Raw genomic sequence first — 15,744 nt, 5'->3', positions numbered from 1 at the left:
CTCGGAATCCCAATTTTTAAAACTGAAGTTCCTGGCAGCGAATCTTGGAGAATTTTTTCATTTCGATTATCAAAAGATGTCAAACATCGTCGCCCCAAATGGTCACCCTGCTCACCCATTTTAATGAGGGGGAAGGAGGCGACAACACCCGTCATCACCCTCCAACCAACCCTCTCTTCCTCCCTCCCTAAGGAAAGAGAAATGAGAGAGCACAAATGATATTTACTGGGCTCCTATCTCGGAGGTAGATTTCATACCCTCCACCCAACAACCCAATGGCTGATTTTCCCTCCATTTTATGACTGGGAAACTGAAACCAGGTGAGGCCAAGTGATTTGCCCAAGGCCACTTAGATAAAACAAGACTGAACCAGAATACTAACCAGGGCACTAACAAAAGTCTGTATTTCCAAAGCCCAGAGGAAGAACCCCAGGATTCTGAACCGGATTTGGCCCAGATCTCAAGGAAACTCCCCATGTTTTTTGGGGAAAAAAATAGACTTATTTGGTGGTGACAAACCACAGACTCTGTGTCAACAGAATCCATTTGTCTGCTGCTGTCCTTTCAAATATGAAAAAAATGTCAGCACTGCCTTCTTGAGAATCTTGGGTGGGGTGGGGTGGGCTGCTGCTTTGTGTCGCAGCCTCTGTGCCCTAAAGGCAACAGACTCAGTAACAGACCCTCAAGAAACTTTCATTCCTATCTTTCTATTTGGTATTAGGAATTTCTGTTTTTTATTCTGCCTCATTCTAAAAAGGTGCCTTTTTCCTTTTAGTAGCTGTCCACTTGAAACTTAAAAAGATACCTCTTTGCATAAAGGTGGCTTTACATGGCCCTTGGACTTCAAATTGTATTTAGTCATAGTCCGAAGACTTTCCCAAGAGATTCTGCAATTCTGTGAAATTAGTTTTCAATAAGTCTACTCAAAAGCTTTTTCATTTTCCACGTCTGGAAATCTTTTTTAAGAAAGAGACACACACATGCACACAAGGAAATCATTTTAAAACAAAGGCTTAAATGCATCCAGAGCTCCCATTTTGAAGCTATTTATTTGGTCTTCTCCTAGCAGTGCCTTTTAAAATCAGGCTGGTTCTCCTATCAAGTTCGAGGTTTTCAGTTAACTCTTCACTGTCCCGTTCGAAATGGGAGCTGCAAGAACGGCGGAGGACCACGTGGGGAGAGCTGGGACTCTGTGGAATGAAAAGTCCCATTTCAGTAAACCTCAGGGGTCTCGAGCTCGCTGCTGCCCTAGTTCCTTCTCTGTTTCTTTCTCTTCTCCCCTTTGTTGCTTGAATCCTGGGAAAGGAGTCCCCGTTCTTGTGTCCAGAGAGGAAGCTCAGAGAGGGTTTATGAAGTCCTCTGGTCAAGGAAAGAGGAGAATGGAATTTTACACATACGGCTGTCTGAAAGAGCTTCAGGGGAACCCTCACAAGCAAATGATTTGGAACAACCCTAAGAAAATCCCTCCAAAGAAATACACGGGAAGCTGGTGTTTTACTTTTACTTGACAAATTGAATCTCGCATTTCCACTCTATGAAAACGCACTAGGGAAGAAAACATCATCCATGCATACATATCTGTAAACAATTATCTGTTTGACCTCCACCCTGAACATGTTTCCTGTGATAGCAAAATTTTAACTCCTCTGATGGTCTGTGTTGACTTGGCCTCACTCTCTGCTGGCATCCTTGTTTGACACTGAGTAGCTGACCCAAGGTCTTCTCTCTTCCTACTAAAATCAAGTAAAACAAATTCCCTTTCAGTAGCTCATGATTCGAAAAGATCAATACAGAAAGGGAAGGTTGGGGTGTCCCCTCGCATGCAGCCTCCTCCTTGAATCAGGTCACGTGCGAAGACGTGCTGAGCACTGTTGGGAGCTGGCCTCCTTCCTCCATAAAGGCAACTTGAGGAACCTCCAAATTCACTGCCCAGATACTTGGAAATTTATTTAAAGGCATATTCTTAGGGTCCAAAACAATAATCATGAAGCAGAAAGTTCCATAACTGCTCTAGTTGGAAAACTAGACACCACCATACAAATGTAAAAAACATTTCACCCTCTTAAATATAAAGCAGGCAGACGAGGCTTTTTCTCCATTTATACTGCTAATTGCGAACATCAGGCAGGGACTAGTTCAGATTTAACATGAAGGAAGAGAGTGCCTTAGAAAATGCTTCAAAAGAAATTGCACAAACACCCATTCCATTCCAGACCCATGACACATCGCGCTGTTGGCCCCAGGTTGGTCCTTGGCATACTCTGTCCTCTTTGCTTTCTTTCCTGGCCACGGTCTTTGGGGCTACCACCTCTCCCGAACCACGGTGTTCCATTGCTGACTTACTCAGACAAAGCAGCTAAAATGTTCTCATATTGCAAGGAAAAATTAAACATTTGTTTGTTTTCTAGTTTGATTCCTGATCAAGTCTAGAAGAGAAAATTTTTTTAAATAGAGACTTTTTAAAAAATTAAGTTGAGACATCTGATAAAATATCATCAACATTGAATTTAGTGTAACAGCCTGGAACAATTCTACTTCGTTACTGTCTCTACCAGTAATGGTCAGTTAATCTCTCCCAGCCTGACTTATTTTATGCGTAAAATAAGACTAATTGCCTGATAATTTAACAGGCAGTGGGCCTGTGACTTTCTTCCATGTGTTATCCAAGGATCTGACTGGTGGTGGGTTTCCTGCTGCCCCCATGAGAAACAGAGTCGCCCGGTGGGGTCAGGGCAATCTGTAGGCTTAGCTGAGCTGGTTCCAGCTCCAGGTACCGACACTGGGCTGCTGAAACAACTAATGAACATTCCAGAAGAGAAAACCCAGTTTCCTGGAATGGCTTCCCCCGAGACCTGAGTCATCTCCAGCTGCTGTTCAATTTTTGATTTTGAAATTAAGCCAACTACGAGTTCTTTCTTCCAGTGGCCAATTCTCCATGCCCCGGGTCCATGAAAGCTGAATGTATAGCACAAATCAGGGAGATTTTACAGAAATATTTCCCAGTGTGCTTTCCCCTGGTCACTCCAAACCCACAAATGTTTCTCTGTAGTTCCTCCTAAAATTCAGGAGAACAGCAGGATTACGCTATGCTGAACGTGGCCAGCCCCCTACAAAGGATGAACAGTCTGCCTTCGGGAGAGGGTTTGGCAGAAGTTCTTGTATTTGCCTTATTTTGCTTCTCTCCTTGTTTTTTGCAGATTTTTTTTAACAACAATTACCTATCTGCTAAATAAACTTAAACTACGCTACTCCATAGAAGACCCGTCAATGAAAAGAAGTGCTTTCTTCCCCTGACCCTCTACAATGCACTCTTAAAGACTGTGCGCTCTCCATATACCGGGTCCCGCATATCTGCCTGTGGGAACGTCTTGACATGTGGGGAAGAGCCCAGGAAATCTCGGTTTTTCTTCTCCCACTAGCACTGCGACCTCAGACCAGTAATTCCCCTCTCTGGGCCCTCCTCCTCCATCCGAAGTGTAAAGGGTGTGGAGAAGGCATCCACTAAGGCAGTAATTTTTTGGTATTTCAAATAGCCAAATGGAAGTCACATATTTGCCAACCGGGGGCAGAGGCTATGTCTTAGTCATTTTTGTCCCCTCCCAAGGCCCCAAAGCGCCATGCCATGGAGCGCAATGGGGCTTATTAAGCTTAAATAAATAGGACAACTCCCAGATGAAGCAGATGGTCAGGTTTCTTTGCTCTCAGCTGGAATTCTGTAACTCAGGATCCTAACAGTGGGATTTTTTTTTAATTTTTTACTAACACATATCTAAAATGGGACATTCATAGTTATAGTTTGTGTGGATTTTTAAAAATATGTTCAAACAAGTTGCCTATTAGGAGAAAACAGCCAAGGGCAGGTAATGAAAAGTCTGGGAGTTCTGGATCAGTTCGTTGTCACGTCCATTCCAGTTCTGAAATTCCAAAATTCTACACAGATACAGTGTGGTATGGACGTGCAAACTTGCTTTGGTTCGAAACCCCAGATTAATTACATGTTAATTTAAACTTTTCTTATTAGAGATGGGCATAATCTTTCCTTTAAAAGTTCTAATTTGCTTAATGCCCTTGTAATGCGATTATTTTAGAGCACAGAATGCCTCACTTCAAGGCATAATTTCACCTCATTTCAAGGCATAATTTCGCCTCAGTACATTCATACCTGAGCATGGAAAAAAAAATAAAACTCTAAATTTACATCTACTTCAAGTATTAGAAGCAGTCATAGTTTTTTGATGTATTGAAACAGTCTCCAGGTCAGTTCTAAAGTTCCCCAGGAGCTCCGCTGGGATGTCCATCAACCAACCGCCTATGAACCCTAAACCACACCCTGAGAAACGCCCCAGAAACCACTTTGAGATTTTTCCGGAGCTCAGAGGGAGACACTGCCCTCTAGAGGAAGGAAAACGGGCTGCCTTTTCAGAAAAGGCTATACTATCAGGATGAACATGTTAACCCAAAATTTCATCTCCTTCCCAAAATAGACCTAGGAGACCAGAGGGAATTCAAATTATGTTTTCAAAAGTTAACATAATGAATTCCTGAAGAGAACCCCTCTCTGTAAACCAGGACGCCATGTGCGCCCCCTGAACTTGAGACGGTCATTATCCATGGTTGGGAGGGGATGAGCAGCGTTTCTTTAAAGGGTAGGATCACCTCCCAGAATTTTACAACGAAAAGAGAAAAACCATCTCTAGAAACGCGGGGATGAAGGCAACAATCCTTGTCTAGTTCACGACCCTCTGAATTAGCAGGAGATTTTTGAAGCTCCCCTGCTTTAAAATTTGAATCCTTTGAGCTTTCATTTCCTTAGCTAGAGCTACTAATAGGACTTTTTTAAATGTCAGGTCGCTCCTCGGATCCTCAACTGTCTATGCAGCCGTGGTGTGTTCTTTGCTCAGGCCCCTTGAAAGCTTTGCTCCTGGAGGTCGCTGGGGGAGAACCGCCTGGGATTCACCCCCAAAGAGACAGCAAATCCTCAACAAAAACAGCGACAAAACTAAGTCTCAAGCAAAAGTTTTGGCTAAAGCTGTTAGCATGCCTGCAAGAAAGCTTCATGCGGCAGGATTCGGGACCTGCTGGTGAATTTTAAATCTTAAATGTGGAACTTCACCTAAAGGCGGGTGGTGAGAAAGACTGTGCCTGATCCTGTGGTCTAAATGCTCCCAGCAAGCAGACAAAGGGAGCCTCAGGGCATAAACTCTACCAACTTTCAAAGGGGTGGGAGGGCTAATCTCAAGCTGGCTTGAAGCCTCTGGACCCTGCCAACCCAAAACTAAGGTGGGGGCGGGGAGGAGCCTCACCTAAGAAACAAATCCATCATGGCTCATCAGCTTACTTATTATCAGTGATGTATTAAATCCTAAGCTCTGAGACCACGAAAGCACTTTCGATGTCAGAACGAGATGTAGTGAATCCTACCGTAACAAAGGGAGGTGCAGGAATGAAGACAATTCCTGTTCAGAAAGATGCTTCTCTTGTATCTTAAAAGCCCAGGTTTGGACAGGCATCACATACCCCATCACCTGAGGACCACAAGCATGTTGAGGTGGGGCACGTACTCTCCCAAGTAGGAAAAGAGCCAGGGCCAAGGACTAATGTTCTAGAGGCTTCCCCGGCCACTTCCCAGGACAGTGCAGTGGCCACGCCCTCCCCTCTGCCACAGGAGAGAGGCAGGAGGCCGCACTCCACCACCCTGCTGTGGAACACTTTCCCAAGTCCTCATCTCCAACAAAGGTCTTCATGGTTTTCTCACTGCCGTGAGCGAGGTAAGAGAAAAATAAATCTTGTGGGAACCAAAAATACTTGACTCATCAAAGAAGGTATCAAGACCACGTGACCATTCCTATATCTTGAATTTCTGCAAAGCCCCTCACCTCCCCACCCCCATGCCTTCACCCTCGTAACGAGCCCGCACAAGAGCGAAGCAAGATGCAGGCCTCCATCCCCTGAGCCCCCATCCCCAGAGGTGCCCCGAGGAGGGAAGGCTGCTCAGGTGCTCTCGTCGCAGAGCCAGGGTCTGTCCCTGAGGACCGGCTCACCTGTCCCGCACTTCTTTCCCCATTTAGTGGATAGACTCTTAGGGAGCATAAACCAATTTTCCCATTACTTTTAATAGAATGTGACAGGACGACAATATCCTTTGGAAGAATGAATCAAATAGCACATTCCAAATCTAGATGTCAGTTAGTTTGGGGTCTTCCACTGCTCCGTCATCCGCTTTCCTGCGGTGGTAAAGATTTACCTGCCATCTCAGCCACCTACTAGTTCTGTGGCCTTGGCAAGTAATTTCGCATCTCAGAGCCCTGGATGCTTCATCTTGAAAACCCAGGAACTGTGCCTGAGCGGCTTCCAACCAAACATCATTTCCCTTATCTTTAGCCCAGCAAGGAACTCAGAAGTTCCAGTCATGTCCAACAGCCAGCTAGTCTTCAATATGATTTTGGTTAGGACAAAGAACACTTGATTTCAAAGCCATTTCTGCTCAGTGTTTTGAGGGCTAAGAATGGGTCCCCTGGGAAGCTGTGGGACCCCAGGCTAAGAATGATCTATCCACAGGAGCTCTGAGCACCCTCGCGGCTCTAAGATCCTACAGTGCTCATGTGGAGAGAGCCGTGCGTAGGGAGAAAAGCTGGCTGGCGTGGGTCAACACCCCCGTGTTCCCACTGGGCACAGGACACTCCCATAGGCTAAGAGCAGTTTGTTCTTGGGGTCCAGGCCAGTAAGTTCCCTGGGCTTGCTGTGAAATGCTTATTTTTCTTTCATACTCCCCAATGCCCCACAGGGCCCTCCCGATGACCCCATCCTGCTTCAACCCCAGTCCATTTTCTAACACAGTAGTCCCTTGAAACAGGTCCCCAAAGCAGGCTGGCAACTGTCAGGGAGTACTTTCCATCCTGGGCGAGAGAGGACCCAAGCCCCACCCTCCTGGCCAGGGAACAGGCCTTGGGCCTCCCAGCTTGGCACCCCCGCCACATCTGGGCAATACAGGCCAGCCCGTGGCCCCAGGAGCCCTGCCTTATCCACTGGGCCTGCTGCCCAGACACCAACTTTCTTTGCCACCTCTGACTCCTCAGCTCCTCTAAGCAACCCCAGAGGACAAAGACTTCAGCAGGGACTTCAGGGTCTTGAAAAGATGAAACCCTGATGGTCATGGCTGAGCAACTCTTGACTTGGCCCTGAGCCTGGGGACCAAAGTCACCCAATCCCCAGAAGGCAACAGATGTGCTCCACCAGCCCCTGCGCACGTGAGGCCCAGGCTGACCTGGGAGAGCGCGGAGACTCACCCCAAGCAGCCGCTCAACAGGTAGCTCTCAGAATCCTCCGAAGAGACACTTCTGCTAACAAAGCAGATTCTAACCGCGTTTGAGAAGGAGGAGGCAACGTCCAATAAGTCACGAGCCCAGAAACGCTGCAGTCAGGACAGCGTAGGGTGAGCAGAGAAAGCCCGTGACGCCCCACCACGGCACCCCTGTCATCCTTGGGCCGTCCTGTCCGTGGCTTTAACCGAGTTAAGTAACCCAGTTGCCCAAACGGAGAAAGGAAAATGAACTGAATCTTCCCGGAGTCCTGAAACATGTACAGAAAGCTGATTCTAAAGGAGCGAACGTGAGAGCCACCTAGAAATGATCCCCGGGTTGAAAGCATTTCCTTCTTGACCACAGACTGGAGAAAACAGAGGGGAAACCGCACTTACCCTGAGCAAGCCTGAAGAAGTGTATGTCCCTGGGCTTCTATGTCCAATTATGTTGGAACCTGATGCATGTTTTTCCCACTCGCTGTGTCTCTTTTTCTTTCTGCAGGAGAGGGGACCCGGTGCGTGGGGGACGAAAGCTCCCCTTGTGGTGCTCGCGGAAGGCTGGAGCCCAGGAGAACTGAGCCGTCTTTGGTGGAGGATTGAGCTCCAATCTGGAATGGGTCCAGGGATACAGTCAGGGCTTCCTCCAGCTCCTCCTCCTCCTCCTCCCCTCCTCCGGACCCCTCCTCTCCCCCTCCCCACCGCGGGACTGACCCAAACTGTAAATGAAAACCAGACTCTCTGTGCTCTGTTGCTTCTGGCCCCCGCTGCAGGCTGATGTCACCCTCTGCATGCTGTCTTTACCCTACAAGCATTTAGCTGGACTCCTGCAAACCCCAACTCTTGGAAAAAGAAAATCCACCGCTTCTACTGGCCACCTTTAGGGCTGGGCCCCCGGCAGCAAAGAGAATGAATTTTGGAATTTTGTCATGGGTATCCATGGTTTTCTGCAGTGTTTTCCAACACCATCTGAAAGGAAAACAGGAAATGCAATCTCCCCCCCTCCACCCTCTCCACACCCTTCCATTTCTTCTGGAGGTTTCTGAATTGAGACTTCTCCTAATAACCTCCCCTTTCAAATAGAAAAACCAGCCATTAAAATCGCCTCAAATTTCCGCTAGCCAAAGATCCGTTTGCTGGTGTAAAGACAAGAAAAAGAGATTATATTTCTTTTTTTTTTAGGTTCTGCATATAATGATTCTGATTGTGAGGCTAATGGTCCCATTCTAGGACACATACAAGGGGAATGAGTATGGTTATCTGGCTCAGAGTTTCAAGAAAATTCTTGAGAAGGAAGCTGTGTTTCTCCATGGCTTTGCACGTTTCACGGCACTGTGATATACATTATCTCTTTGACCGCGAACATCACCAGCCCAAGGCCTTTTAAATAAATATATTCGCTTTTTTGTTAGGTGAGATTATGCTCCCAGTTTACAGATGAGGAAAACTTGGGTCAATGGCAGGGCTCAGATTGGAACCCTGGCCTTGGAACCCCCCCAAATTTCTCTCTGCTCTCCCGTCACATAGCTGCTATGAAAAGTAGGTTAACGCAAAATATTGAGACATCTGAAGGGTAGTTTTGACTTGGAGATCCTTCCAAAGGCAAGTTTGGAGAGTAAAGACATCATTCATCCCCTTCCGTGGATTATTTCCTTCCAGTTTAGGGAAGAAGGGGAGACAGTACACGAGTGACGATGCCGGCTCCCCTCCAGCAGCTCCAAGGTCTCCTTCCTCGTACGTAAGAGGACCCCCCCCTTCTCTGCCCCTTCAGGATGTCTGGTTAGGGAACAGGGATGGGGCCTCAGGTTGCGGCTCTTCCCTGCCCATCACCTGTAGACGAAGAAGAGATGAGCAGAAGCTCTGAGTAGGAACCACATTGCCCATGTGGTATGTGCGGGAAGAAGACATTCATTCCCATGCAGGGGGGTCCTGTTCTCCCACCTGCGTCCCCACTCCACAGGGCAGGCCGGGACTTGGGTCCCTCGGAGCTGGGACATTTGCTGCCATCTCATTGGTTGGCGTCTGCAAGTGCAGCACTGGGGAAACCCATTTCTCGGAGGCACGTCACCCACTGCCAAGAAGGCAACCTTTGATTACAACTTCCTGTTCCAAGCAGCTCTGCTGTCAGAGGGCATCTGAACTGTGTGTTCCCTTTCACAGAACAAATACATCTATTTCCTTACGAAATAGCTGAGAATATACCTTCCTTGGTATTAGGGATTACTATTATTTAGACGACAAAGTTGATATGTCATTTAGAACAAGATTTAAAGGAACAAGAAACCCTGTTGAATCAGGAACTATACCCTATAATATTTAACCGTAACTAAGCATTGATGAGCTAGACCTTCTCCGACACTGCCTGGGTCTCCAGAAACCTCTAGAAGCTGGTGCAGTTGGTGGCAAACCTCCCACATCCTCCCTTCTGCTCACCAGAGAGAGCATTTTGGCTCCCATGATTTTCTCACTTAATCACTGGGATTTGGGATTCTCACCGAAACGTCCAGTTCCTCTCTGCCACGTGGTTCCAGGAGGAAACCGTCTCAAACGTCGGTGCTGGCCTAAACCTTGAGTGTCTTGGGTCTGGACCTGGCCTACCTGAGGAACCTGAGAGGCCACAGGATCTTTCAATTCAGTTCCCCCCTAAATGTTGAGTAGCTGGCCACCTGGCACCTCTTTTCATTTCCTTCTGCACAAGTTAGAAAGTTCCAGACCCCATTTCCCAGGCTCCGTTGTGGTTAGGGCCGTGGGTGGGGATTAGGTTTCCCTTAGAGGCCCCGCTGGGACACACAGAAGGTGGACATGAGGCACTGATTCATTTTCCGGCTACTTTGGCTCATCTTTTCTCTGCTGGCAAGCACAGTGTGGAGGTGCTGGGGAGCCTCTCCCAGACCCATTCGTGGGCTGGGGGCACCCACCCCCAGCCACTGTGGGCATCGGCCACTATTGGTTCACGTCTGCACCCTTTCTGGAGGATTGCCCTTGGCTGCCGGGAGCCGCCTCTTCTGGAGATGTTGGGGAGTGCGTGGTAGGCGGAATCCTAAGAGCGACTCCAGCTCCCCAGGTGCCGAGGGGCAGTACAGGATGGAGTAGCTGGCTCGGCAGCCCAGAGCCCCATCGCTGGCTCCGGGGAGTTGGAGCGAAGTCGGGAAGCAGGTAGCACCAGCCAGACCCCACATTCCAGCATCCAGGCAGTGCTGAGGAGCCCTGGATCGCAGCTGTGCCGTATATTCCTAAATTTGGGCTCTCCAGTGCAGCCCCCTGTTTCCCCACCTTCCAGAAAGGGCTGGAGGGTCATGCAAGATGTCCTGGGAGGCCTTCCTGGAGGCCCAGCCTCCAGCCCACTCCTCCCGCCCTCCCTAACAGTTCCCGATGAGGAAGCCCTTTCTGCTCACTATTGTGAAACCTAGAGCGGTTTCTCTTTCCGGCATGGAACCCCGACTGATACAGGCGTATTACATCAGCTCTAAGGTTTCCTTCAGCTCTAACAGCCGGTGCTTATATGTTTCATATGACAGACAGAGAAAGAAATAGAGGCCAGCCCTGTGGCTGAGTGGTTAAGTTCACGCGCTCCGCTTCAGCAGCCTGGGGTTCGTCGGTTCAGATCCTGGGCACACACCTACACACTGCTTATCTAGGCATGCTGTGGCAGCATCCCTCACAGAAGAACTAGAATGACTTGCAACTAGGATATACAACTGTGTACTGGGGCTTTGGGGAGAAAAAAAAAGAAGATTGGCAACAGACGTTAGCTCAGAGCCAGTCCTCCTCACCAAAAAAAAAAAAAAAAAAAAGCGTATAAAAAAATAATAGGGGAAACTGTGTGGGGAGAAGGAGTTATGTGGGAACTCTGTACTTTCCGCTTAATTTTAAAAAGAAAAAAAAAGAGAGAAATAATACTAGGCCTACATGGGATTGCAGGCTCAATACTACATTTAATTAGTCTCTAGCTGGATCATACTCAGATTTTCTGTACCTGGCTGCCTCTCTGCCTTTGAGTCCCTTCTCTTGAAAAGACAGCCTCTATTGTTGCTCTCCTTGTACATCTCTCCTGGCGTTTCCTCCGATAAATTCCGTCTGCCATTTGCAATCTTCATTAAACCAGCTCACACGGAGAGTCAACCTACACAGAGACGGACCATTCCAAGGGATTGCACCATCTCGTCTATGTTATAATATCATGTGGGAGAAGACACTTCAATGGAATTTGAATTCCTTTTTAGAAGAAACGTGAAATGATTTCTCCTCAAATGCCATCTCTTCCTTTTAATTCACCATAGTAAGTCCATACCGTTGGAGGAGAGAATGTAGACAGAACAACTCAGTGACCCATTTCAGTGACTCACGTTTCCACTGTAAGCAGCATCTCAGCTGAGATGGAGACCCATTGAGTTTGTGGGAATCTTAAGAAATGTTACTGGCAGACGCCTTGGGAATAGGCAATTGGATGATTCACGACCAGCTCACAGGGGTAAGCTTCTGGAAGTCCACATGAGCTCAGTCTTTTTCCATTTTACATCTTTAATAATCCTCCCCCAGATCAGTTCCCTACCACCACCCCCATCCCCATTGCCATAACAACCAGCATCCCATAATAAGCATTGGTAGCACCAACAGAGTTGATGGAAACCAGAAGCCCACTATTGAGACTTTTGTTCCCAGTTCAAAGATGTGTGACCTGGGGTCTCAGCCCTCTGAGCTCACAGTTCCTTGATGAGTCAGGAGGTGCCCTACTGACTTTCACACTTTGAAGGCCTTTTCTGGATCACAGGCAGCACCCCCAACTTCTCAGCCCCAAGGATACCGCTCAACACCAAAACAGGCATCAACAGATTCAGCAACTAACAAGCAGACGTGAAGACTACAGCATTATGGGTAAAGAAGAAATCCAGCTCCACATAATTATGCCCGCATCTTGAAAGATGGTGATACACCTAAGATAACAGGAAAAGCTCACCGACATCAGCTGCCCGTGAATTAACTAACAGGGCAAATAGTGGCATCTTCCTTGGGTGAGAGTGAGGAGGGCTGGTTCTAAGGTCAGGGCACACAGTCGAAGAGCACGTTCCATCAAAATTATCCTGAGTGGCCCTGCAAGTGCCAACAAAGTGTAATATTCCTGAGTTCCCACAGACAACGCTGTGCATCAAATCCTGCACTTGCTGATGCTTAGGAAACGCTGAGCAAGGAAGAAAACAAAGTCAGTGGGCATTTCCACCTTTAAGATAAAAATCAAATTTCTAAAAAGAGTGGAGGGGAGAGTTTCAAGCTTTTTCTGCTTGCCTGCAGGGTTCGCTGCGTTCCGCGCTCATAGCAAGCCTCTGTGTCTACGATGATGTTCATAGATTTGCTTGTGATTGTGAGGCCGGAGTTTCATCTTATTGGAGAGAGGGTTTGTGAGATCCCAAAGTCAGCTTAAAGTGAAATGCTCTCAAGAGGTAACTCAACTATTTCAAGAAAAGAAGGAGCGTGAGCCCAACCAACGAGGAGGATTTGAGGTTTCCACTGACCCCACAGCTGGAGGGCAGCTGGGATTCCTCATTCCGTCCCTGCGCCTGTTTTAAGCTTCCTCAAGTGGCTTAGTGGAAAGTGAGCCGCCTGTCTGGGAGCGAGGCCCTTCTCTGCCACTAACGAACTGCTGGTCTCGGGCAGGTCAGCTAAGCTTTCTGCAGCTCAGCTTCCTCACCCTCAGAATGAGCGGTAGCTGTGCACCATAACGTTGAGACAGGTCCAGCATTGACCTCCCGGGAGCCAGGACTGTATCCGTGATGTTTGGCTGTGCCTGATTTCTAGCCTCTACTGCTTTCCCTGCCCCAGGCTGCAAGCTCTGACTCTCGACCTCTAGCCCCAGCCCCACCCAACCCAGTCTCAGGAACAAGAACAGAAAACATGTGGTGGGCTAGCTGCCCCTTCCCCCAGCCTCCTATGGACTTGGTGCATGCGCATTGAGGCAATCCTCCCTCTGCTCCAGCCCATTGTTCGAATAATGCTGTTGCAGCATTTTCTGAGAGTCTAAAGATAAATGATATTTCACCTCCAATTACTAAAGCATAGCAGGCAATGAAGGAAAGCACAGTGCCGGAAGCAGACGGGCATCCACTGGGTCATTTGTCTAGTCCAGCACTTTCATTCTCTTGGGAAATACCTTTCCTCTACTTTCATCATGTCCTTCAACAGGGAGCTGCCATCTTCCTGCAGAACCTTCCAGCAGCCCCTCTACTGCTTGATCCAGGGATGGGCATGTGACACAAGCGGTCCAAACAGCCCTTCCCAGGGTTGCTAGCTTGTGCCTAGAACCAGCCGTTTCGGGCTCTCTGTGACTTGATCCCAGGAGCTGCCATATTTGCCGCCACTGGGAGAAAGATGGCCAGAGAGATGGAAGCAGAGGAAACAAGGAGAGGGTGTACCAACAGCTCCCTGGTTCCAGACATCCTAAGACCAAGCCTGTCCCATAGTGTGGTCCCACCCTACCCATCTCAACTCTCCCTTTGTTTATGGGAGCCAAAAATTATTCCTTTTTTGCACTAATTAGAGTTACGTTTCTGACACTGGCAACCAAAGCAGTCTGCCCAATGGACTAATAAAAATTGTTCACAGGGCAACTTTCTAACGTGAGTCCTGGGCTAGCAGGTCAGTCAGGCCTTTGCTATAATCACTGCAATTCCATGACTACTTCTGCTGTAGTACAAATGTGCCCCATCTTGGTTTTCCTTGACTTTTCCTTGATTTTTCTAATCAAACAGACAGGAAGTGAAGCCTTTGTCACCGAGCGGCACGTGAGCTCAAAAGTCTGCAGTGGCAATCAGACATTCGACGCGTCGACCCAGCAAGACATGGGGGAAGAATTTGAGTCCTGGTCTTTGACTTTAAGTGCCTGAGAAACAACTTGTAACAATATACATTCTTGCAAAGAAATGCCTAACCAGGGGACTTTTCTATCTATCTTGAATAAGTAGCTTGGTGGGAATACGTTCCCCCCTCCCTCTGGGGGAATGAGAAGCTCACATTGAGCAGAAGTAATACACCAGCCCTGAACTGGCTCTAGGAAAATTTGTGTAAAGTTGCCCAGTTAAAAATATAGCATCTTCCTAGAATTTTGTGAGCTAGAAACCATGCTCAGTCGATTAATTTTGAGGATGTCAAACCCAAATGTGAGAGGAGCCAAAAAACTTTTCGTAGTTGATGCGACTTCAAAAATTTTAGCAAAGAGATGTTTGGTTTTATAATCATCGGACGACACCAAAGTTCCAATTTTGACTCATTTTTTTTTTTAATTTTGAAATGTGAATTTCCATTTGTGAAGAATGGGTGGATTGGTTCTTTCTTTAAGAACTTTATCCTTAGAATTGATTTTTCTCTTAGGCATAAAGTCCAATGTCTACTAATTTTAGCTTCAGTTTCATCTCAATTCCTTCATTTATTCAGCAAATGTGTACTGAGGGGCTATTGTGCAGAAAAGGGCTGTGCTAGGAAGCGGAGGTGATGCCCAGATGAATCAGACAGGGAGACTTCCCTCCAGGATCCTATATTCCAGGCTGAAGGAAGAGGCCTGGGGGAAGCACTGAGTAATGCTTAGGGAAGCCAGAAGAGGGCGCCCTCACTTCCATCTGGGAGAATTCAGGGATTCCCGGAAGCTGTGGCCTTTGGCTGAGGGACCTGAAAACTAGGAATCTGATATGCACACAGATCTTTTGCGATGATAGAGGTTCCAGTTATTTTTCAAGAGTGAGCTTAGGATGAAAGCATAAGAATTAGCTGTGAGTCTGAATAAGGAGGATGCAGGTCCCCAGAGCCTTGCCCCGTGCTGATCCTTCCTCACCCCAAGAGGGATCAATTGGGAGGTTCATTTCAAGAGCAATGAAACCAAAGATGCTCCAGGCTGGGGGACATGGGGCGCAGAATAGGGCAAAGGTGAGACCCTAAACCATCAATGGAAGTCGACCTGGGGGGATTAGGTAGTCTCTGTACTGAAGAGGACGCATCCCCTCAGAGCCCCTTGCCCCCTCAGCCTCCATAGCAGGCAGCAGCGGGCACAAACCCTCTGGAGTAGCTTCCTAGAACTGCTGTAACAAGTGTCACAAACAGGAGGTTTGAAGCAACAGAAATGTATTCTCTCCCAGTTCTAGAGGCTGGAAGTCCATCATCGAGGTGTCAGCAGGGCCACACACCCTCCAAACCTTCTAGGAGATGATCCTTCCTTCCTTCTTCCAGCTTCTGGTGGACCCAGGCATTCCTTGGTCCAATCCCTGTCTCTGTCATCACATGGCATTCTCTCTTCTTTTTATGAGGATGCCAGTCTTACAGGGTTAGGGGTCCTCCTTACTCCTATGTGACCTCATCTTAGCTATTTACATCTGCAACAATCTTCTTTCCAAATAAGGTCCCACTCAGAGGTACAGGGGACTAGGGCTTGGATATTCCCCTTTTGGGAGACACAATTCAACCCA

General features: G+C 47.7%; 1 protein-coding gene across 7 annotated transcripts in view; it reads right to left on the bottom strand.

Moving 5' to 3' along the window:
- Positions 1-8,169, bottom strand: part of COL6A3 (collagen type VI alpha 3 chain) — an 84,283-nt gene extending 76,114 nt beyond the window's left edge. For 4 of the 7 annotated variants that reach the window (XM_046643653.1, XM_046643656.1, XM_046643657.1 and 1 more), the window contains exons 1-2: positions 8,012-8,169; positions 7,697-7,908 (exon numbers count right to left, since the gene is read on the bottom strand). In XM_046643653.1, the coding sequence (XP_046499609.1) occupies positions 7,697-7,908; positions 8,012-8,090 (291 nt within the window). In that variant the 5' untranslated portion in view covers positions 8,091-8,169. Of the gene's footprint in view, positions 1-7,286; positions 7,422-7,696; positions 7,909-8,011 lie in introns of those variants that run through there. The other 3 variants (XM_046643660.1, XM_046643655.1, XM_046643658.1) reach the window with 3 other exon arrangements.
- Positions 8,170-15,744: the final 7,575 nt, after the last annotated feature.

The sequence above is a fragment of the Equus quagga genome, chromosome 17, assembly GCF_021613505.1.
Source record: "Equus quagga isolate Etosha38 chromosome 17, UCLA_HA_Equagga_1.0, whole genome shotgun sequence".
NCBI classification, from domain to species: domain Eukaryota; kingdom Metazoa; phylum Chordata; class Mammalia; order Perissodactyla; family Equidae; genus Equus; species Equus quagga.
This window is presented reverse-complemented; position numbering and strand designations above follow the sequence as displayed.